This window comes from Calidris pugnax, unplaced genomic scaffold (assembly GCF_001431845.1).
Source record: "Calidris pugnax isolate Ruff unplaced genomic scaffold, ASM143184v1 scaffold18, whole genome shotgun sequence".
In the NCBI taxonomy this organism is placed as follows: Eukaryota; Metazoa; Chordata; class Aves; order Charadriiformes; family Scolopacidae; genus Calidris; species Calidris pugnax.
The window spans coordinates 3,995,548-4,020,510 of NW_015090812.1; the positions used below are offsets into that span (position 1 = coordinate 3,995,548).

The 24,963-nt window shown below is 40.0% G+C and overlaps 1 protein-coding gene across 4 annotated transcripts in view; it reads left to right on the forward strand.

Annotated features, from left to right (window-relative positions):
- GLIS1 (GLIS family zinc finger 1) overlaps positions 1 to 24,963 on the forward strand; it is a 202,573-nt gene that overhangs the window by 70,102 nt on the left and 107,508 nt on the right. For 3 of the 4 annotated variants that reach the window (XM_014938918.1, XM_014938920.1, XM_014938919.1), the window contains exon 2: positions 22,731 to 22,929. In XM_014938918.1, coding sequence (XP_014794404.1) covers positions 22,731 to 22,929 — 199 coding nt within the window. Of the gene's footprint in view, positions 1 to 13,621; positions 13,703 to 22,730; positions 22,930 to 24,963 lie in introns of those variants that run through there. The other variant, XM_014938921.1, reaches the window with a different exon arrangement.

Genomic DNA, 24,963 nt, shown 5'->3' on the forward strand with positions numbered 1-24,963 from the left:
CAGGAGAGAGGGAGAGAAAACCGTGTTGGTAACAACTGTTGTTATATAATTAATACAGACTCTGTCTTGCAGATTTCCTTGTGTAGTTGTGTTTAAATAAACACTAAGGCTTTAGTGGAGAATCACTAGGAAACTTCAAACAGTGAAATGCTCAGAAACGTCCATGGCATGTTCACTCATGGGAAGTTAGAGCCCCATTGCTAAACGCTATAAACTATATGTAAAAATGTATTGTTTTGTTTAAACTGAGGCCCCATCATTGATTTCAGTGTACGTCATATTGCAATAAAACTGTGGCCTTCGGTATCTTTTGAAAGCATCACTGTAATGGAATTACACAACAGACGTTAAAACTTGATGGCTGGAGAACAAGATGTAACATGCCTTAGAGGGTCAGGGTCATAGTAAGTGTCAGCTCTTAGACGTAAGGTTTTCCTGGCAAGACAGCAAGACTTGCCATCCCTTTGGGCTAGGAGGAGAAGGGACATTTATAGGTAGAGCTGAGCTTATCCTTGCAAGAACAGTGCATCCTTTAGGGCTTGGAATGATGTATTTCTACACGACCACAACCTGTTGGCCAGCTGCACAGAGAGATGACAGGGAGGTGAAGTAATGTTGCTGGGATGTGACCAAAGTTCTGTGATGGGTGGAAGTGCCAGTTGGAAAATAGTGGCAATTAAAATAGGACAATCAAGGTAAAACTCATGAGTGAAATCCCAATACCCTTGCGTCTTTCTGACTTTGTTGTTTCTTAGGTAAAAAGTTCATAGACTTCAAAGAAGATTTTGGCTGCAAGGTCAGGATTTGGTTCACTAGGTATTTTAAATTATTGTTCATAATTAGTTTCTAATAAAAACATGGATGGTAAGTCTGGCAGAGCTCAGAATTTAGTCCTTGATTCTGCCTTGCATTCTTGTCTTTCAGAGGGAACTTTGTCCAGTGTTCCCCATTTACAAAATTCATTACCAATATAAATCTCATCCCCAGATGTTTGCATATGTCTGAAAAGATACGGATGTCTGAGAAGTCATGTTTGATTTTGCAAAAATTGCTTTTCCTGTAGTGCAAACCTAACTGCTTGAACTGAAGCAACTCTTCTTGGGTCCTCTAAATAAGAGGACTTTAACAGGCAGGGATGTATTACAGCAGGATGGAGATAATGAAACACAATGAGGATACTAAGAACAGATGTGACTGCGCTGCAGCAGCATCCTGTAAGCTGTCGGGTACCACTTAGCTGAGTGAGCAGCTACATTTGTGTGGATTGTTTTTTCTAAGAACATAGGATGTATTTCAAGCAAATATACCATATTTATTCTAGCAAAACCAAATAACAGCACTTAATTTTTGCCTTATTATTTATTTTATATCTTAACTTTTTAGTGTGTAGAATATGTTATTTTTCAAATGTGTTATTGTTTTGTATCTTCTTTGGTCTCCTGTTCTCTACATTTAAGCTGTCTGAGGGCAAGGGTTCTTGTTTTGTACTTGCACATCACTAGCAAAGGATTGCTTTAGGACTGGAGATTTCAGGCACTATGGCAATATGAATAATGAACTCGGCTTCCTGTCTCCTTACCCAATTGATCATGTCACTGTATTGCTATGAAGAACAACTCTCTGTATGGTACAGTGCAAATTGGGAAACTGGCCTCAAAATACCTTAGTGTCTTGTGCTGAAATCCCATACTGACAGGCCATGCTGAATTTAGAGTGCTAGGTTATTAAAAATACAGGGTATCTAAGCAACAGTGTTTATAGAAGGAACACTTCTTGTTCCCAGTTTTGCCTTTGACTGCTGTATCTATAAAATAGCTTAAACCAACAGTATTGAGGAGGTTTCAGTGTTGCAAAATGATTAATTTTGATACTGATGAAATGGGGCCCTGCTGCCCTTCTTGTGCTCTGGTGTACTTGCACAGTTTATAGCCAAAGTACAGGATCTTGCAATGGGTGGGTTGTGTTCAGCTCTCTCTATTTTACAAAGCATATTGTTTAAGGTTGTTTTTGTGAACAGCAGTTCAGTGATCCATAAAATAACATAAATTGTCTCGTAAGATAAGAACTCGCAAAGGAAAACTTTGCATTGACTAAAATCCTAGTTTTAACTCAAATATTATATTCTAAAGAACAGAAGAATGTGGTAGCACAAACTATGGAAAATGCTGTTTTACAAAGAAAACAAGTTCTGCTTGTCTCTGGGTTGTGTATTTTCCCCCTTCCAGATGATTTATGTAGTGACTTTCACAAGCCTCACGGCATTTTGTTGAATTCCAAAGGAACTTTACTTATATAGAGATGTGTGTGATAGGATTAAAACTCAAGTATCTGTCATTTAAATGCTAATATCTCTGGATTAGAAGAATTTGGCAGTAATTACCAGAGCCAGTGATGGTGCATACTGATTTGAGGTAATCGGTGATGTTGAGTACCCTGTGCTGGGAGTAGAACCAACACCCTCTTACGTCAGGGTCAAAGCAAAGAGAGTTATATTTACTAGAAATTGGCTATGAATGACTTTGCATTGGATGCAATGTCTGTTTGCATAGATGGCTGTTTCTTAGACCTAGATGTTGGTGAAAGGTTCTTCACTGCTGTAGGTGGCCAGTGGCTGAGCCCAGTGTCACCCTGCAGTCCTGTGAGAACTGCCCATCCACTTGTGCTCTAACCATTCTTTCAGCTGTGCAGTGGTGAAGTTGGGCTGTTGCATACATATGCTTTTATAAAATCAGTACGTGATCATGTTTATAAAAACCAAGTAAGAGTAGCTAGTGTATGAGATCACTTAAGAGGGGTCTGCAATTTTAAGCAGCTGAAAGGAAATGTTACCTGTTTTAATTCAAAACTATGATTTCAAAAGAGACAGTCTGGTGAGATTTAATAATTATTCCTAATTTTGTTTCACAGGTGAACTAAAATTCAGAATAGTGATTTGAGAGAAATGGCAGAACTGTTTTCATGAACCAGTATCAAATTTACTAAAAGAGAATTTTATTTCCCCGTACGTCTAGATCATTGTGGTGGTATTAATCTATACGGAGTATCCTGAGTCCATGTAGTATTCCCAAATGCTAGTGTTTGTATTGGCACGTACATGTATACAGATGAATGTGCAAATCCAGTCTTCTCCCTACTGATTTTAAATTTAGGAGGCTGCTGTGACAGGTATTTCTCCGGCGACCTGCGGAGACTTTCTCATTTAATCCTTGCTGAGTTTACTGTCAGGTGCTGCATTTTGGCTAGACCTTGCTGTCTTTAGGGAGTTCATTGATGTCCAAGCAGAATGCATGCTAGCAGATTGTGGAATATAATTTGTAATACAAAAAAAAAAAAAAATCCAGGAGGAGGAAGTTAAGTTTTAGTGCACAAATTTCTTAGGCCTTTGTTTATTATGTATTCTGTAGTAACTAATTCCTCCAGGACAGTTTATATCTAGATCTGTCCAGCTTCAGTGGGAGCGTGTTGAGTGAGCATGGAACAGAGTGCACAACATACAAGATCTAATCTAGCAATGGCATGTGTGCAAGCAAAACTTTGCATTCATGCATTGCCCCAGGGATTTCACTGGGGCTCTGCCTGGGCACCCACTTCTGCCTACATGGAATAAATGGCAAATAGGAGTCATGTGTCTGAAAGCAGCACAGAGCTGTCAGATGCTTGTTTTAGCCAGACTTTACTATTTGTATAAACACTGTAAGCACTCTGTTTGCAAAGCTTGGAAAACATTTTGCTCTGCCTTCTTTGTTTTGGTTTGATTTTATTTGCATGCATCATTTTACATGTGAAGAAATTAACCCAATGTAACCAACCAGATTGCAGATAGAATAACTTCTTGCAAGCAACATTTTTTTTCCTTATGTCCTTTCTCTTCTGGAACATGATTTTACCAAAAATACTAATTTTAAACAGACACTGATTTGGTTATAAACAGTGTTAAAAAAATAATCCAGATATCCACCGCTGTGTGAATACGGAGTCATACTCACTGAAAATTCACAAGGCTCAAATGTTTACTTTAGACAATTATTCTGAACACTGGGAAGTTGTGTGTCTTACAAATATTAGTCTTTCATCTGTCTTCAGAACAAGCAAATATTGGGAGATGAACTTGCTCATACTTTCACTGCCGCTTGGGTGAAGTATTTTAGACACTGAGGTTCAAATTTACTTTTGATGTTGGCTTGTTTTTCTGTATATCTTTGGGATAATAAATATGGAGGAAAGTTACATTCATTATTAACTTCCTAGAGACTGGCCATCTGATTTATGGCTTCAAAGTGTCTCCATTTAATCTGTCAAAGCTGATTTTAAATTTCATTTGTCTTCTGGTTTTGGCAGCACTCTTTACCTTGAATTCAACTGTTTGACATGCATTGTACCAGAGTCACATTTTAAAAACATTTACAGTACGTTGCAAAAAAGAAAAAAAAAGGTTCAATTTGATACATCTGCTTTCAATACTGTGCATCTCTCAAAGTGAAAACAATTTGAGAGTTGGCATTGGGAATGTTCTTGTTGTAGCTGTGAGCACAGCATTTGGGTAACTTTTATAAGAACAGAGTAATAATTACAGAAAATGAATTGTTACTGAATAAAATTCTCCTGTGATTATCACCAATTACAGTTAACAGCTCTGTTGGCCTGCTGATTAGATGCAGAATGTGATTTCCCCAAACTGAAAGATAGGCCATTTCTCAAAAGATTTTTTTTTTTTTTAAATTACTTTCAGAGGCTGTTTTCCCGAGCATGTGGCATTAGCAGCCCCTCAGGCTTTGCACAGACACCTCACAGCATGGGCAACCTCCTCCAGGAGACGAGCTGTGTCTCTGGAGCTGATAAAACTCATCCTGCTTGCCCTTCACCGTAAAGGAGCAGAGCCTCAAGTTTGGGCTTCTCTCCAAACTCTGCCTTTCAGACGCTGACCACCGCTCCTTTCCTGACTGAGCTGAGGAGGTGGAATAGTGGGAAAATAGTGCATTGCAGACAGAGGAAGAAGGAGCGAGGTACCAGGTGGTGAGCACTACAATAAACTTCATTTTAGTTCTGCCGGAGTTGTAAAAGAGAAATCCTTTCTAAGTCCATGTATAGCTCATAGGTTTCTCTGCAATCCCCATGTTTTTCATGTTTTTTAATTGTAGCCCCATAGGCGTTTTTTTTGTGTCAGGAGAAGAGCCTTTCCCCATCTTGGTTTTTTTTTTTTTTCCTAGCCTTACTGTGACTGTATTTTATTTTTTTCCTGCACTAGTCTGGATAGTTATCAGCAAGGGAATACCACCTAAGTAAAGATCACATAAGAGGACATATTAGCAATAGAAACACAGGGTAATGGGGAGCTGGATGGACATGTGGGTGTATCAGAAGGACATTGCCTTAGGAATATTCTGCAGAAAGGCCTGGAAGTGAAGTCAGGGCTCAAAGATGAAGCCTGTGTTATGAAGACCTTGTGACAGGGACTGGTCAGAGTAAGAATAAAAGGAAGAAGCAGACTGAAGGTGCAGCAGTCTGTATTTTTTAGCTGAACAGAGCTACCTTTGATGACTTACCATCTAGGAAGCATTGTCAGAGACTAAATTTTTAAGCAGTGGTAGGCAGACAATAGTCAGCAGAGGCAGGATGGTTATGTTTGGTTTTGTAATTGAGATTATCTGTGTGAAGGTGAGAGGGAGGAGAAAAATAGAGAAAGAACTAAGCCCTTTGAAATTAAGAAAACACAAAGAGGATCCATCCTCTGGACAGCTTATCAAAGTAACTGTTTCTCCCTGTGCATCACAGGGGTTGGTCATGGTTCCCACTGGTTAGAATAAAATAACCTGGTGTTCATGTGTGTGCTTACCAGTTCAGAGAAGTCTGCTGGGATTGACACTCCTAGACTGCATTCACCATGGACCTCCCTGGTGTGGCATTGGGGGATTATTGCCTGCGTTCGCATCAATGTAAGGAAGGATTTAAGCAGTTTCATTTTTTTCTGTACGTGCCTGATGCTGAGCCTGGGGTTTTTATTCTTTCAATTATGCTCTGTAGCACTTGGAATGCTTAACAGAGCCAGGCACAGGCAGTGCATAGGGATGAGAGCACTGGAATAGAAAAATAAACAGCGGAAACCCACAGCTGAACTACCAGATGCTGGGGTTTGTCAAGAGTTTTTTTATAAGAACACAAGGACTCTGACTGGGGTCATTATCCCCACCAGCCACTTGTCAGCCTAAGTCCCTCTTCTTTTTTTTTCTCTTTTTTTTTTCTCCCTCCGTCCTTTTTTTTCCTTCTATCTCCACTTCTCCAAATAAAATGTCCGCGTCCAACTGATTAGCTACTACTTCCTTGAAAGAGAAGACCCACAACACCCCCATACACAGAAGGGTGCAGGCCACCGTGTCACCTCTGGAGATGTTGCTGTAATACAGGGACTACAGGAGAGCAGAGGGAGATACGAGTCACTAGATGGTACGATGTTTAAGAGAAACTTGTTTTCCTTCTTTGCTCAAAGCACTGATGTGAAAGTGTGTGGGGTTCCCTTAGCTCTGAATGTGGGTTGCAGGGACAGAACATAATGATATGTTCTTCTTACCCTTGAGAGTGTCTTACCCTTTGACACTCTTTCTCCTGCCAACCATTAACTGCCTAATGGTAGTTTCCACAACCTAAGCCTGGGCCTGCAGTTGTCTCTATTGCATGTCAAGAGGTTTGCTGTGCTGGGTTTGGCTCATGATGCTGCCAAAAGATGTAGAAACCTTAAGCTACAGTTGCGCTAAGGCCACTGCTGCTGTACTGAGTGGCACTGGCACATCATTTCTTTCTGCTCTGCTGCTTGTACCTGTCAGACTTTTAGGCTGTGACCTTTTTCTGAGGCAGAGGTCATATTTTTGGTTGTTCCTGTGCAGAATAAACTGCAATGGCATTATAATCCTTTGGGCTAGGCAATATTAGTACATAAATAACAGTAGAACTGCATGGTTCTCACTGTATGTGCAAAGAATGGTCCATCCTCCAGTGCTGAGGGGAAGGAGAGCACAAGGTTCCCTCACAGCTCTGCCATGTCTCTGTGGTTCAGAGGTAAAAGGTGGGAATGGCTCCCGTTTGCCATGGCTGCACCTCAGACGGGTGAGTGTGAGGAATGAGGCCATGAATGATCCCAAACAGATCACAATCAGTAATTCTGATCCTGTGGCCTCTGCTGGATGGATGTTCTACAGCAAAGAAAATTAAGAAGTATCAATGGGCTTTAAAGGGAAAGCAAAACCGAAGCAGGCAGTACATGTGCCTGACAGCAACTATAATGCATCGCAGTCTTAGCATCAAGGGTCTGAGTCCAGAAGAAAGGTCAAGAGAGATTCCTACTGAAGCCAGTAATTATTTTCTTTTTTAGCTTGTTTATTTCCTATGCAGTTAGCAAAATGTGACTCTTCATTATGTGTGGTGTAACCAGTCATTAGCTGTATATACATGGCTGGGATTCAGTTACACAGAAACAAGATACTTTGCTTTTCCACACTGACTGAGAAGAGGAGAATGCACTGACGTACAGGGGATGTAGACCTGAGCTTTGGGAAGCCACTGTAGCTTGTGTGGGTCTAGTACTGCAGCACACATCCTGGTGTTTCTGTAGAGCTTAGTGCTTTCTAAGCACATCCACCGAGTAAATGCACGTGGCCAACAGTGAAGCGCCTGACATCTGGGCTTGCCATTGAACAATTTTGTGAGCAGTTTTGCCAGCCTAACCCTGGATCCAGGCTAATACAGCCTCTGGAGACAGACTTTCTTACTTCTGGTGTTACCCTGCAGCATGAGGACTTGGTAGCTCAAGTCAAGCCAGCTTAGAGATCTGTGCAGCATGCTCTGAGGTGGTCCAGCTTTGCTGTTGCTAGTCCCTTCTTTCCTTGCTTTTCTTTTTGGAAAACTAGTGCTATTGTTTTGAAGTGCAAATAATGCATGATACTTGCTTCTGTCATATCACAAGTAGTGATTTTGCAGCTGGGCTGCTCTCATCTTTTCCCTCTTGCTGTAAATGAAGGGCTGTGACAATGAGAGGAAATAATTCCTTGGTTTTCTCTTTTTGGGAACCTCCAGAGGTTGCATTCCTCCCTCTTCATCTCAGCTAATTTCTTAATCAGTGTGCTCAGGTTCATGTGGATTTCTGCCAGGTAGATAGGAATTTTTGTGAGCTGTACTCTGCTCTGTCGGCAATCGTTTTAGCTGTAAAAGGCCATGGCTTAGCGTGGGGCTCAGATGACACACACGTTCAGCTTCCAGCTCCTTTATTTTTCAAATGGCTTCAGTTACTCACTCTCTGCTGTCTTTTGCAAACCAGCCATAGGGTTTAGATGTATTTTGCAGAACTTGTGCTAAACCAAACAAGGCAAACCTAAGAAAGGCTTAATTAAAACAACAGAAATCTCACACTCACTGACTCTATTACTTGAGCCCTTTTTGCCTGTAAACAAAAAATTCAAATGGCTGCTTTTCCCCCCTCAGTTTCATAAGTGGTTACTGAGCTTCTGCAGTTGCTACATTCCTTAAAAAGTTGTTATTTCTTTTTTGGTCACACACTGGGGGACTCCATTGTTTTCAGTGGTGCCTATTGAGTTAGGCCCATCGACAGCAGAACTCATTCTGGGTCATTAAGTTTGGAGGCACAGTAGTATAATTTGGTGACTTTATTCTATTTCTTAGCAGAGACTTGTATTAGTCACGCACACACAAAACTAGAATAACCATCCTTCTCCCTTCCCCAAGCTCTGAGGGTGTTGAAGGACTCAGCCAGGCAACCTCAGGTAAAACATTAAGACTTTGCCGGCTGAACAAGAGTTCCTATTCTGAAGCTACAGCAGAACAATAATAATAAAAAAATCTGGAGAGCTATGTTTAGGCACATATCGGGAAGAAGTAGCAAAACAACATTGTTGTCTTATGTTATTAATGATTCTAGTACTGTACTGTTCTAGTGTTGACAATTTAACAAGGTTCCTTGGAAAAACTGGCTGCGTTTAAGACAAGATTCACACAAACGATTCATGATCTGGAAAATATACTATTCTGTGAGAAAATAAAGAAGGCAGCCAGTTAGTCACTGAAGAAGAGGTAGGAACAAAGTCTAAAATTTTCTACAGTGGGGGAAAGGTACCAGGTACATCTTGTGTTTTAATCTGGCACACAGAGGCATAATGAGACCCAGGGCCTGGGAACTGAAGTCAAACAAGTTCAAGCTATATAAAATTCATGCTGAGAGCCATGGAACAAACTGCCACAGAAGCAATTCTCCATCATTTAAAGATTCCACTTTGAGATTTGATGTCTTCTAAAAGATACACTCTAGATCCAACAGCGTGTGGTTAAACTAGATGCAGATATCCCACAGGAAATACAATGCACCAAGCACACTGGCATTCTTTCTGGGTTCAGCCTGTAAACTGTGTGGTCTTTGGAAGTCGCTCTCTATTCCTGTGCTATGCCTGCTATTCACAAACTCGGTCACTTTACCATAGGGTCTCTGTTTCCCACTTTGAAGTAGTTCTTACAGGCAAGTTTCTGGCTCTTTTGCCCTGAGATTTAGGGAACTTTGTACACCTTTTGACCACAGTTTACCTGCTACGGGAACATTTCTATCTCCACAGCTCTTAACCTGGCTTTTTTTTCCCAGCACTAAATTCACATAAAAATGCACATTCCAGGTATAAATCCTCATTCCTTGTTATCAAAGTTAGCAGCGTGCCAAGGTGATGGGAAAGAGGAAAGGAATGGGACATCTGCCCAGAGTGGTAAGAAGCTGGACTACCTCAGTCTGAGGCCCTCAAATCTAGTCTGAGTAGATCACTATTCTGTCTGTGGCTCTCTGCTCAGTTTGGTTAGTCAACAATATTTACTGAGTTGCTGGCTGCAGTATTTGTATCTCCAATGGAGCACTGGAAGGTTTTATTAAAATGGAGATGTTAGAATTTGTCCCTCCAGGGTGCATCTTTAGATACTGAGTTCCAGAAGACTTCATAGGTCTGATCTTGTACCTTCTAGTTCCATAGTATTGTTATTTCACTGGGTACAGCAGTGACTCTTGATTGAAAACCAGACCAGACCAGAACTGGACCTGGAGACAATATGATTAATGCATTACTCTCAGTTTCACCGAATCAATTAGATCAGCATGTTAGAATGATTTCATGCTCTTCATGTATTCTTGATGGCGGGGATGGTCAGCACATAAAGTGCTGTAAATCTGAAGAGTCAGTCCTAATTAGAGTTTTGAGAATGCCATAACACTGGAATCTGGACAGTGTGCAAATATGTGCACTTTCCTGAGAGTTTTTGTTTAGTGTTTTATGCTGCTAAGTTGAATTATGGAGTGATGGGACCTTGGTAGAGGCAACTTTTATCTCTGCATGGGTGCATTTGGTTAAGTTCTATACTGAGATTTCTAGGCATTTTTCAGAGGGAAGATTAATGCAACAGTAAGAACTAAGAGGAAAACTGGGTCATACCACATCAACTTCATTATTCGGTGTCTTATCCAAGAAAAAAGGTGAAATAATCCAGATGAGATACAACTGCTGGGTCTGATGGCCAATGCAGTGCTTCCTTGCTGTCTCACAGTGAAGGAAGTGTGTACCTGCTACCATCTGCAAATAATAGCATCTGATAGTGTAAAATGTGAAGGGAAAAAAATGTAGCATAAAGTACAGAAAAAGATCTGCTGGAGAGAGTTCAGAAGAGAGAAAGAGGGAAGAGGTCAGAGCTCTGGAAAACATGATTTATGAGAAAAAACTGAAATAATGAGGACTGTGTGATACTGGCAAGAGAAGACTGAGTGGAGACAGCCTTCAAAGACATAAAAGGTTGATATGGAGGGCAAGAGAACGGACTCTTCTCCATGTCCAGTTTGGACAGGACAATATGTAATGGACTAAGTTGTGCTAAGGGGGCTTTAAGTTAGACATTAAGAAAAAAATTCTAAGTCAAGTGAAACAACTGAATACGTTGCTGGGAATGCTGGGGAATTGCTGAAGGCTGTAAAGGACAGACTGGCCAAATACCTCCTTAAGTTTGTGAGAGTGGATTATGCTGTAGGGACACAGGATAGAGTAAATCACCCTCTGAAGACTCTTTCAGCCCTGTTTTCTGTGATTGCATAATCTGTGTATCAGAATAATGGGCCTGTCATTATTATAATATCTGGCTTCATGTAATCACTGAGATAACTTATCTCATGACTTGTGTGGAAAGTGCAGACCCAGTTTACAGAAAGATGTAGAAGGCAGCAATGCTAAATAAAAGTAGAGAGTACTCCATAGATTGCCTAATCCATAGCAATTGCCCACTGCCATCACTGGAAGATGCACAGAGGACTTTTAGCTGGAGCTAAACTTCTAATTGTTGTTTATTCAGTGTTCATGTAAGCCAGCACTATTCGGTGAGAACATTTTCCCTTTTTGTAGCAGTCCTTGTACTTTAACCTTTCTGCATCATCCTATCTCTGTTTTTCTTCTTCCCTGTGCCTTTTCCACAATAGCCTCATTCTTCCCTGTCCCACAGTCTGTCCCAAGTCTTGTGTCTTGATACAGTCAAGATGTTCAGTCGTCCCAGCTGTCTGAAGCTGCCCCATACTTAATGGACACCTGAACCAGTTGTTAAATCGTAGAGGAGGGTTTTTCTTCTTACTGTGTTTTTCATGGCATATAAGTATTTACTGCAGCAATAACTCATATGATTGACACTGTCCTTCAGTAGACTGTTCTTACTGGTGATAACATTAAGGTGTGAGTTTAACAGGCACTGTGTATATCTACAATCCCAAGACTGCAGGTATGGATAACTGCTGTTCTCAGACTTAGGTAAAGTTAAGAAGTGCACTCTGTTATGGAGAGCCTGCAAGAGGCCAGTTCACTGGCACTGAGTGCAGAAGGGTAAATTCTGCTTAAATAGAATTAGTCCCAAGCATGGTTCTGGTAAAATAGAAAACAACATTGCAAATCACTTTGTGTTAAATATATTTCAAATCAATCCTTGAAATAATGCCAAAATCTTGGCAGAAAGAAATGTCAAACAATGAAAACAGCAAATGAAAAGTAGCAGGGGTAGGCTGTTGCTCTTTTCAGCATGTATTGGGGAAACTGATTGTTTGTCTTGAATTTTCTTTCTGGCAGTGTTAATTCTAAGCTGCAAAGGAGCCATTACTGTATTGGGTATCCAGTGTTAAATGATCAAGGAGACTGTGTAGGTGAAATGGTTGCTTGTTTGTGGTAGCAATTTGAGTTTTCACTGTAAAAAAATATTTTACACAAGAGCACAAAGAGGTTCATTGGAGATATAAGTTACTTGGTAAGTGTGAGAGATCTACAGTGAATCCAGATGGGGGTTTTGTATGTGAAGATGTCTCTTTTTTAATATGAGAATGGAGAAACCAGTGCGAGTTGTGTTAGAAGAATGGGTAGTCTTCAGCATTCAAATGCCTTTTCACTGTAGTTTTTCAAAACTCTGATATATAAAGAACCAGGAAAAATGTCTGGAAGAAGCTGCCATAACAAGTGAGCTTGGAGCGAAGCTATCAGTACAGAGGAGAGACTCACAAAGGCTCTCATAGGAAAGGAGCTTAATTTGCACTTTCTGGAGTGCCAGCAAATGGAAGACAACCCACAGCTGGAAGCTGATGTGCAATGCAGGTTTACTATCGCCCCTCCACTGTCTTCCCATTACATGTAGGGGAGGAACACAGCAACATGGAAAGTTCTTTCTAGACTCCCAGTGCATTTTAATTCCTATTATGAGTTGTTTTCTTTCTTCTTTCACTATCGTTTCCAAATACATGCATAAGAATTATGTCCTTAAGACTAATGTTGTGCATCTGCATCCCACCAGACCATTTCCTCCGTCTAGCTTGCATTGAAAAGAACAAAATGCTTTTTAGTTACCAGCTTTTCCCTTTGTTTAAAGCTTACCATTTCTGCGTAATCCTGTGTGATCTTCAGTGATTCTGTTTTTGTAACAATTAACTTCTGTAGCTTTTACTGACTTGGTGACACTTCCAGGCTTCTAATTCTTGGAGCTCAACATCTCATTCGAAATAGTTTTTGTTGTAAGTATGGGTGGTGGGTTTTTTCCTTTTTAATGTTGTACTGCTGAGCCAGGCAGACATAAAATTCCTTCTTGGGACATAGAGACATGTATGTTTACACAAGACACATGCAAGGTGCCATATGGCAAAACCCCAGCTTTCATTCCCTGCACATCCTTGTGTTTCAAATGTTTGGGAGAGCATATACCCCTGTGGAGTCTTGACGTGGTCTGCTGGCTAGAACTTCCATGGAAAAGAGAGACTAAATCGACTAAATGAAATATAGGGGTGTGGAGAACTGAGAGTTTAAAAGTTCAGGGTTTAATAAGTAAATGGGAAAGCAATAATCCTCATGCAATTCATAGTATGCATGCTCTCACTATTAGTGAATTAGAGGAAAATACCAAAAGGAATAGATTTTCTCAAACTGTGCATGTATAGAAAGATCCTGTCTTCTCAATGGAGTCATAATCGATGATGAAAGCGTCATTTACAGTAGGAACAATTCAGGTACCCTCATCACAAAATGTGTGAACTTCTGTCTTGAAAGAGTCACTCTGGAGTTCTTTTAACCTACAGGCCCCGTCTAACTACAGGCTGCTGTGAAAACCCTGGTGGTGTCCATTTAGAGCAACAAAAAAGACAAACCAAAGGGCACAAGGGCAGGTGAGTGTGTGCATAACCCTAAATGGTGTAGAGTTGTCTTATACCTTACACCAATATGTGCAATGGCATTTATTCAGGGGGTGTGTATTGATTAGTCCTGGTTCAGCTAGTCTCTGACAGCACAGGCTGTTGATCAATCTCATGTGTGAGAGCAGGGACTTTAAACCAGATTCTGTGTGTTATGTGTGTTGTTCACATTGAAAAATACGGTTGTACCCAGACAGTGTGACCAGCTTCAGGTAGGGTTAAAACTTGCACATCTAAATAGTACGGTGGATTTGGCAGAGCCAGCTTTGTACAGTGCGGCAGCAGTCTTGCATTTATGGCATCCTGGAATGTGTACTGGAAGGTGAGGCACAGGTTGGAAAGGGTTAAAGATGGCAGTGGAAGAGAGGGTTTCAAACTGAACTTAGAAATGAAATGGAGAGGAGTGGAGAAGTGGGAAAAGAGAATGGGGCCATTGGCTGTGTTTGGCATCTCCTTTGAACATGTTTACTCCTAAGGTGGCAGAGACACCTCTCTCCTGTGTTTGGCAGGGCAAGGAGAATCATGTTATATCCTACCTAACAGAAATACTGAGAATTAGACCTATTCCAAACAGTCTTCTTAAAAAAAGAAAAAGAAATACATCAAATTTCATTACATAGAGCTTATATTCTCCAAGTGCCCATTAGGAGGGTTTTAGGATTTCCTTTTAATTAAAATAATGTTTGTTGAGCTTAATATTTTCCTAAAACATTTATTTTAATGTCTTTCCCCCTGTTACTAGAACTCAAGCTGTGAGGAAGGATAACTGACCACAAAAAAGGCCAGATGTGCTGAGAACAATATTTTTCAGATTGCCTGGCAACAGGCAAAAGGTGATTCCAAGACAAGGAGACTCTGTAACAATGAATTTAAAGACAAGACCTGTGTTTCATCAGGCTGCAAAAGGTTTTGTCCTGATTGCCACAAAAGAGGGCAATGGTCATTTTCACTCTGCTTTCAGCTCTGTTTGAGGGCATAATTTAGAGGTCTGAGATCCAAACAGAAAGCCAAGAATGTTGAGTTTCAAACCTGAGTGCAGTGAAAGACTCCTTCTGATAGTAGACAGTTATTTTATTTCTCTGACAATCTATCCACTGTTGCCTAAAATGGTTATATTCTTACACATCTAAAGCCTAACTCAGAATATCAACTAAGCCTGTGAAGTCGCTGGAACCCGAGCACATGGCTTGTGTTTTCCAGAATCTTGGCCATAGATGCTAACTTCAAAAAGTACTGTGAAGGTCTCTGCTGGAAATCTAAACTACGTAACATTGCAAGCCGTTTTAGCAGTGAAAGGTGTAATGTATTGTTACTGTGTTCTTCAACTGCCTGTTGGACTCCAAGTTTATCTTTAAAATATCATGAAAAAGTCAAAGGTGGGAGCCATATCTGTCTGCACGCTTGAAGGTGAAAAGGTTACAAATATCTAAATTACTGACATGTTTTCAAATTGTTTTAAGTTAAACTGATATAAAATTAACCACGTTTCTTTATTCAGTAATACCAACCCAACTCATTCACTCTTTTAAAATACTGTGTGTAGTCTGCAAAAAGGCATTCCGCAGAACAGAAATAAAATGCAATCCAAATAAATTATTTTAAAAATAAATTGAACATGAAATAACAAATATAGATGTAGCCAACACTTAGGGTCCAGAATCTACTAGAAAGACACACATGAGTTATATTTGTCTTTCACAAGTTTTTAAGATTGATACTCCGGAATTTATTTCCCTAGCTGGGATGTTTCAGTTCACAAGAGTTTTCTTAGCCCTTCTGTCTTCACTCATACGTCAACGTGAAAGAAATAAGTATTTCTGTTACAGCATTTTATAGGATGGTTAAAAAAAAAGTCAGAGTAAAGAGATCCTTCTTTTTTATTCTAATCTTATTGAATGCTGCTGGTTTTGACTCTAATCTTTTATATTGGCTGTATCTATTTTCAAATAGAGGATCAGTCACCTCTATTATGATACACAAATGTAGACCAACTTGCGTCTTCACTTGACTCTCACAATATCCTATGGTCTCCTCTGTAATAAAGAATCTTTTGGCTCTCACTTTCTCTGTTTTTATTAAGATAGTGTACAGGCGTTATAAAAAAGTGAAGCCAAGTCTTTACCAGCTGCAAGCCTTAAAATGCAAACAGTTTGTAACTGATACAGAGATCTAGGGTGAACCTGGAATGTGGTCTGAGCTACTTTGTTCATCTTTGAGGTATGAACTCTTGAATGCAGCAGTGAAAATGTAGTGCTGTTATTGTTAACCACTTCAGTTCTCAGGTAAGGACAAACAGCAACAGATCTCTTCTCTTGATGCCTTGGAGAAAGAATTGTTTCTTTGCCAGTGTAGATTTACCAAAGGAGCCATGCGTGACAAGTTATTGTATTGTGACCCCATGGGCTGCTCAATAGGTTTAAAGAACTGTACAATTTGAACATTTTTAGTAACTTTTCTGTGTAACATTGATTTTGTTTGGTAGTCACTATCTATGTAGTTGTTTCCTCAGCGCCATGTTCAGATCTTACATTTGCTACCTGTGCATTGCAGAAGACTCAGATAATTCATGGAATGAGGAAGGAATTCTGTACCTTAATGTACTGCTCCAAGGCTCTAAGAGGTTTCTTGCCTTCTTTTACCCCAGGAGAGAAACTGGGGGTGCACAGAAATGAAATCAAAACAAAGAGAGAAGTACTAGAAATACTCACATAATGTATGGGACCACATAATGTTTGTGCAATTTAAAAAAAGATAATCTTTAATTAACACGTTATTGGAAATATTGTGCTGAATTAAAAATTATTACAAAGATCTCTTAAAGTGCAGAACTTTCCTCTTTCAAGTGGTGAGAAGCCCAAATGTCTAGAGCTTTGTTGTGTACCAGATGGTGCAAATGACTGTAAAGAGGTCAAGAAAAGATCCAGATGTTCCTTCTTTAGAGTCTCTGGGCCAAGATCTCAAAGTCCATGTTTTAGGATATTTTGTTATGAACTTGAAGGTCTAAGTGAAAATAACAATATTACATTTCAGTACGGTCTGCTTAGGGCTGTAATGTCATATATGGCTAATCACACCAGCCTACTTCTAAACTGTATTCCCTTAAGTTGTGCCCACAATAGAAAAAAATTTGACCCAAACTCACATCCCTTCTAGTAGTAGGTCTCTGAAATTAAAGGAGAAACCATTTTTTTCTACAAGACATAGGAAATCACACAGTCAGACCTGCCTTCTAGGAAGTATAAGAACAACCATAGTATCTATTTTCCAGCTTTTGTGCTACATTTCTGCCCCTCAGGCTTGGTGTTGTATGATTAAGACAATCTCTCCCATTCACAACAGAGATTGGCATAACAGGCATTACAAGCTTCGAAGAAGTGTTGATTTTTTTGTTGTTGGAAATTTTGAAAATGCCGTATTTTCATGAATCATTTGGAAGATTCTGTGTTTTGAAGCATTCTGTTCATTCATTAGAGCCTTCAAGCAGGCAGCATAGTGCTGTGCATCTCTCTTGATGATCTTAAATTATTGACTGTATAGGAGTTGTGGCAGTCGCTCCAGCCATGCAGTAATGGAGATTATTCAGTGCTCGTTATGTGGAATGAGTTGCTGAGTATGGGTGCAGTACCTTCCCTTTGATACATGGCTTTTCTGTGCTAGCACCTTTTGAGTTAATAATTTTCTCTCAGTGGAGGGCTTTGATGGCCTCTTTCAGCGCAGATGATTTTCACTTGTTTGAGGAAAATCTGGTACTGTTTGGTCTTTCACTCATCTCACGTGACTCATTCAGCTGCCAGTAACAGCGTTCCATTTCTCAGTGTTGTCGTGGTAAGTTTTGGACGTCGAGTCCAAACAAAACCAAGAATGGCAAATTTTTTTTAAAAAAGAAGTAATTAAAAAGAATGAAGCAGTAAGAAAAAAGCAAATGACCTAGTTTGGTCTTCGCTGCAAAACCCACAATGCTCTGGGGATATCTAAGTATGTTAGGCAAATATTTCAAATCTATCTCTATTTTGAATGTGAGTCATTTCAATTATACATCGTTTTAGTTATTTGTTCATTGGCCTTAATTAGGTAAACTCCAAAACACTGCAACATGTGTTTATTGTTGAATAATTGCCCTTTTGGTAAGTTCTTGTTCTTATCTATCTACAGCCTTAATAGCTAATTTTATCAGTAAGAGTGAAGCCTTCCTGAACGGTAAACAAGATAGTCCCATGGGAAGAAGAGCTCTTGTCCTTTAGTAGGGTTGTTTTAAATGTTGATGTCATTGTCACACAGACAGGTTTCCCTTTCTGTGAGGAGATGTTCTGTTTTCCTCTAGGAGAATTTACCCCTGGCAAGAAATGTAGGGCTGACTCTGCAGATCCTGATGTCCTTTCTGAGGTGTCACAATCAATGGGACCAATTCTCACGTGACTAAATCTGGCATAAATCAAGAAAAAACTCCCCCAAAGTCAGTTATCCCAGAATGAAGGAAGCAAGATATCCAAAATTGAACTAACTTGATTACTCATATGGAAGGAATTGCTTGATTGCAGCCTTTGCACACTACTGTATCAACCTCTTCCGTTCCCTTCATGAGCATTTAAATGTAAAGATATAAATCAAAACTGCAGGACAAAAAAAAGAGAAAGACAAAAGTTACCTTGATAGATTCCACTTCCATGAGATCCTTCTGGAAACCATTCTGCTTTTATTAGATTTACTCTCTGTAAATTAGGATTAGTTTTTTATATGGATTTATGAAATAGCTACGGTTCTACTGAAAGCAGGGTGAACCCCTGGTATAAGGCAGGGAGTTTGTGCTCTTTTCATCTGTTCCTGGTAAGTTAGAGTATGTAGGTTAAAGGCCCCTCGATACCAGTGAAAGAAGAGATCTAGTTCCAGACATGGAAAATGCTTAAATCTTGTGTTATGCCAGCCAGTGATATTAATATTGTATAAAACAGCCAGTTGTCAAAGGGCCAGATTCTGTTCTCAGTTACGCTGGTGTACACCACACTTTTTTCCCCTTTTTTCAGAGCAATGAATTTGCTTTCACACGTGCTTGGACAGTTGAACGTAGACTCTGGTTGTCGGCGTTCAGAGATGATCTCTTGGTTCTTGTTTTAGTTGCTGGGCGGGGGGGCGGGCAGGAAAAGTGAGCCACTGGTAGTGTTCCTTGTCTGTCATTGTTCCAACTCCCATGTGGTGGGCACATTTCAGAGGGCTTTGATGCAAGTGAGACTTCACTCAAGGCACTGTTGTGCAAGAAATTTTTAGCTCTTGTTAACAAATCTGTAAGGTACTTTGTGAAGGCAAATGCACAGTGGATTGGCTGAACACATAATTTCATGGATTTAGCGTTAAGTGTTCTCTTCCTTTGCAGGGAGAAAATGTATTTTCTGATTTGACAGCTACAAGAGAAGATAATAATTTTTGACAGCACAGGGATAATGTTCATGTTATTCTAGGAAATCTCCGTCTTCACACAAATAGGTATTCGTGTGTGCTACAGTTGGTATTACTGAACTTTGGTGGAAGCTTCAGGTTTCTGTGTTTTGATAATATGATAAATTTGGTAAAATGCATATTTAGAAAGCCCTAATGAATTTCAGACCTGTATCATTTGAGGAATGAAAGAAAGAAAGTGCTTTTATTATGAGCCCAGTATAAATCTTAAACATTTTAGAAGAATCCATAGTATTTTGGAGGGAAGATACATCTTGATTATATTCCAGGTAACATTGCAAATGGAAAAAAGTGAGGAACTGTGAATTGGGTATTGTAGATATGACTGATTTATCAACTTCTCTTGGTGGTGTGGCTTTTAACAGCCCATTTTGTATAGTTTAAATACAAATTGATTTCTCTTTAAAATCTCTTGTATCATTCCTAAATATCTTAAGTGAGCTTTTTGTTTATATAAAATAATGCTGGCCTACGCTTTCTAAGACTTATCGCATGCCTTGGTATTGTGGTGGAGCTGGGTAGGAAAAACCTGGTATTGGTTTCCCAATTTTAAAATTCTGACTTCTTATAAAATAAATAAATGGTCAAGAAATGTAATGTATCAGCCAAACACTGAAAACTTTTCACTGGAAACAGGGAATTCTATTCTGGAAATGTCACAATAATGCCTCATGAGACTTGTAATTTGGGTGTCACATGTACCCACTTTTTTCTATGGGTCTGGATGCTTGCCTGGACTATGTCTTCATCTGCCATAGTCTTCCCTATTACAATGGTGCCGTGGAGCATGATGGGGAGGCTGTGGAGCCCAGCCAGTGAAGGAGAATGGACTTTTGTGCTGTGATCCCTTTCACAAATTCTCCAGTTACCAGAGACTTTTTTGCCTTCCCCAGTCACCTGTTTCTTCTCATTTATACCCTGAATCTGATTCTCATTGCTTTCAAAGCATCCATTGACTGTAATTATAGAGGACCATGGCAGCTCAGGCTCTCCCACTTGCCTTACGTTTGCTATAGGATTAGAATCATAGAATCATTTAGGTTGGAAAAGATCTTAAGATCATTGAGCCCAAGTGTAAACCAAACACTGCCGAATCCACAAGCATTAGCAGCTCTCCAAAAGAGGAAATGGGTGTTCAAGTATGTTAAGAGTACCTTTGCTCTGAGGAGCTGTGCTGAAGCAGAAACCAACTAAAATGAGCACAATCTCTGATTGGAACTTCATAAAGGAGGTAACAAGACTGCCGTGACTGCAAAACTTCATGAGTACAATTTTACTTACCCTTATATAATGAAAATGGAATTAACTAGATACTGTGATACCTGTTTAATTATATAGTATTATACCTATAAAATATGTAATACCTATATTATGTGGGTGTAAAGCTCAGTACAGACTGGGTGATGAATTGATTGAGAGCAGCCCTGAGGAGAGTGACTCAGGGTGTTGGTGGCAATGTGCACTCAGAGCCCAGAAAGCCAACCACATCCTGGGCTGCATCCAAAGAAGTGAGGCCAGCAGAGCGAGGGAGGTGATTCTGCCCCTCTACTCAGCTCTGGTGAGACCCCACATGCAGTACCATGTCCAGCTCTGGGGCCCACAACATAGGAAGGACATGGACCTGTTGGAGCGGGTCCAGAGGAGTACCACGAAGATGATCAGAGCCTGGAGCACCTCGCCTATAAAGACAGCCTGAGAGAGTTGGAGTTGTTCAGCCTGGAGAATTGAAGGCTCCTGGCAGGCCTTATTGCAGCCTTTCAATATGTAAAGGATGGCTTATAAGAAAGACAGAGAAAACCCTTTTACTAGGGCCTATAATGACAGGGCAAGGGGCAACAGTTTTAAACTGTGAAGGCTCCTGGCAGGCCTTATTGCAGCCTTTCAATATGTAAAGGATGGCTTATAAGAAAGACAGAGAAAACCCTTTTACTAGGGCCTATAATGACAGGGCAAGGGGCAACAGTTTTAAACTGAAGGAAGGTACATTTAGATTGGATATAAGGAAGAAAAATTTTCATGATGAGTGTGGTGAGACACTGGAAGAGGTTCCCCAGGGAAGTTGTGGATGCCCCTCATTGGAAGTGTTCAAGGTCAGGTTAGGTGTGCTTTGACCAACTTGATCTAATGAAAGATGTCCCTGCCTGTGGCAGAGGGATTGGACTGGAAGATCTTTGAAGGTCACTTCTAATCCAAACCATTCTCTGATTCGTTGAGTGTATATCAAGATAACCTGCTCCCGGTAATACCACAAATTATGTGTTGAAATAGTAGAACTTATCCTGTCAAGTGCAGGTCCAATATGGGTTTCAGTAGAGGGAGGACCAGAACTGAGAGCAGTGTAAAGTAGGTTATTTGTGACAAGGATGTTTGTAACTGGCCACAGGCTTTATCTTTTCTGTCACTTTGCAGAATTTGTTTTCTTCCTTGGTGTGCAGCATGTAGTGCTTCCACAGAGAAGGGACTAACTACAACGCAGTTGAGCTTTGTTGTACCCGTTACTGTCAGCGGAGGGTACAAGGGTGAAGGAGTTACTTTCTGGACTCTGTACAAAAACTACAGAAATACATTTGCCATTAGTGTCTGATACCATTACATTTTGTATCCATGCAAAAAACAGATTAGAGGGAGATCTAGTCTTTTCAAAGCATGATTCATATACAGTAGTGAAAGTGATGGTAAATGGCTATTGTGACTTCTTTAGCCTCTGAAGGCTAAATTTCCTTAAAACACTTTTATACATGCTTATCTGTAAGTATTTGATTAGTTCACTAGAGGTAAAAACCCCAACTAATATGCTTCAATTTAAGTGGAATTGCTAGTGTTTGACCAATGCAATCTAAATTCTAAGTTCCTTCTTTGTCCACTCTTTTTCACTAGATTATCATTTGTGGTTATATATATATTTCTGAAGAATATTGCTATAGCTCTATTCTGTTTTTTCTAGTCTGGTAAAATTTAATGTTCACCAGAGCAGAATATTTTATTATTAGCACTAGCATTTATAATAATAACTTATTTGGAAAATACAGTTAAATTAAAACATTGAAACAAAATTAGTTAATTTTTTTAACACTGTTGACCTGACAGTAAAGTAGAAACATGCCCATCTAAAGTCATAATCACAGAGATAATTGTCTGCAAAGAAAAACTCGACTTACGTCACTGTTTTCAGAGTGCTCCTCTCCCTGAAAATAAAGGGACTCTGAAACATCCCTCTCCAAAATCTAACACAGGCAAGACTCTGCCTTAAAAATACACAGAAGGAAGGCAAGCTATCAGATGGAGGGCTTTTTGAGTTAGATTATGAAGTGTAAAATAGCCACAAAACTTAGAAAGAGAAATAAACAACCATAATTCACAGATCCACATTCCTTTGGAATTAATTTTTGCTTCCTGGTGAAAGCTTTCATTTCTACTGCCATGTCATTTACAAGAATTTTACAAGGAGATCCAAAATAAGCATACAAAATATGCAAATGAGCATACAAAGTAATAAGAATAGAGGATTCTTAAGTCAAAGGCTTATGATTTTTTTTTCTTTTTCTGACAGTGAACGGTGGCTACAATCATTGTAATTTGATCTCTGAGAAGAAGAACATGATGGACATGGAGATGACAAGTAGCTCAGTACCTGTCTGCAGACAAAGTCTGTTCATCCATGCAGGAAACTCACTGATGCGCGACCACCCACTGTCCTGTGAGAGACTGCTTCATGTTGGTCAGCTGAACTTGACACACTCAGATATAAGGTATCACTGCAAGTTTTATTGGTTGATATACACTGCTCTTCTTGAGTGCTTCTTTGTTGGAACTATTTCCCAGGTGCTGCATATTGTAGAGTATTTTTGGGTTTTACTTCATTTTGGAAGTCCTTTGGATGCTGATTTAACCGCACTGCTCGTCTGCAGGTTCTCACTGCAGGGACATGCACACGTGCACAGACACCTGGCCGAGGCAGTGCCAGGAGTCACTGCAAATACAGCCACAGCCCCCGGAATTGAAGTTGAAATACAGCTTCTCTGTGGGGGCTCTTCCAGCATACACAAAACTCAACGAGTGTTTTGCTAGGGGCTTAAGTAGGGTCAGACTTGCCTCCTCTGTACCTCCACCCTCCACCCCAATGCCATGTTGTTTCCAAATCGCAGCCTGGAAGGCAGGGATGATACTTACTCCCAAACCAATGTCTCCCATATGGCAATTTGGCATGCCACCATCAAACCTATAGGAAGCCAATGCCACTTTTATTTCTACAGTATTTCCTTTAATGAAGTATTTTCAATGTTCCCATACAGCCACATCCTTGGTATTTGCTTTTAAGGCCGTAATGTGAAAATTTGGTTTCTGGTTTTGATATATACACTGTAGTTGGATATGCTATGAACAGAATCTCTATTTAAACATTTGCTATAAATTAATTATATGAAAACACAGAACTCCATTATTTTTTTGTTGTTGTTACAAATTTAACATTACCAGATTTTAAACAAGTACCCTAAACAGACATCCATTGTGAATAGAAGCCTGCTACAAATTAAAATCTGTCCATCTATTTTAATTACACTGCTTTTTGGCAGGGGATATAATACGGAATAATCTTGACCTTTTTGAAGAGCTGTAGAAAAGAAAAACCTCAATAAAGTTGCAGCCTTTATCTTAGATACTTGGAATAATTGGCACTCTGTGCATGGAACTATCAAGCCCAAATTTCCATAATCAGAGCAAGAGGAAATATGGCCTATAGCTTGGTCTTCAAAATCTGACTGTTTCTGATTTTTTTATACATATTTATGTCTTGTTTCCCCTTTTCCATTTACTGGTGGGGTAGAAACATCTGTGTTTTCAGGAGGAGGAGGCAAAGCAATATGGCAAGCAAGTGGAAAGAGCTTTTTGTTTGTTTGTTTGAAAAGGACAAATAATAACCATGCCACATAACAAAATATTCTGCTATCGCTACAAAGATTTGTAGATGCCATTGCAGCTGGTGAGAGTCTGCTCCCTCCTGCCTTCTTTATGGCTCAATGTGGGACTGGCAGTTATCAACCTTTTTTTTTATTCTGTCAGTGAGGACAATTATGAAACAAAGATAATTAGGGCAGGAGCAAACAAAAGGAGGAAGAGAGTACCCTGCTTAGATCTTTCTGAACCTTTTTGTAAAATCTATAATGAGGAAATGACAGATACCTGCATACCGGGCATCACAGTACCCACCCTCAGAAATATGAACCCCTTCCAGCCCCCATTTGAAGAGGATTCCCAGAACAGCATAAAGGATTGTCTGCTGCATAACATGAGAAAGTAGCAGGTGATGGGCCTGATTCCCTCCCCTTTGCTTTGTAGCACAGTCTGAAGCCTTGAGGCTCCGTTGCTTCTAAGCAACAGTTTGGAAATGTTTAGAGAATATCTTGAAGGACCATTCCATTTCTTTATGGGTTGTTTGTGTGTCCCACTGGTCATGCTCTGCTCGTATGTCCACCTGGCCTATACTACTTGTTTTTGCATGGGATTTGCAAGGTAAAGCCAATGCCCAGCTCTGCTCTGTAGACCTCATAGGCACAGTGTCTAATTTTATCACCGTGCTACTCACAAGACACATGGTACAGAGCCAAAACCTTAGTGTCTGAGAGAAGATGGACAGCAGTTGGGATGATTTCTGTTCATGGTGTTTGTGATGCTAAAAGTTCTTGACAAGTAACAGAAAACATGGTCTTTCCCTGAAGATCTGAAAGTAGGAGAACAAAACTGGGGGGGGGGGGGGAAGGCTCTATGGGTTTAATGGAATCAGT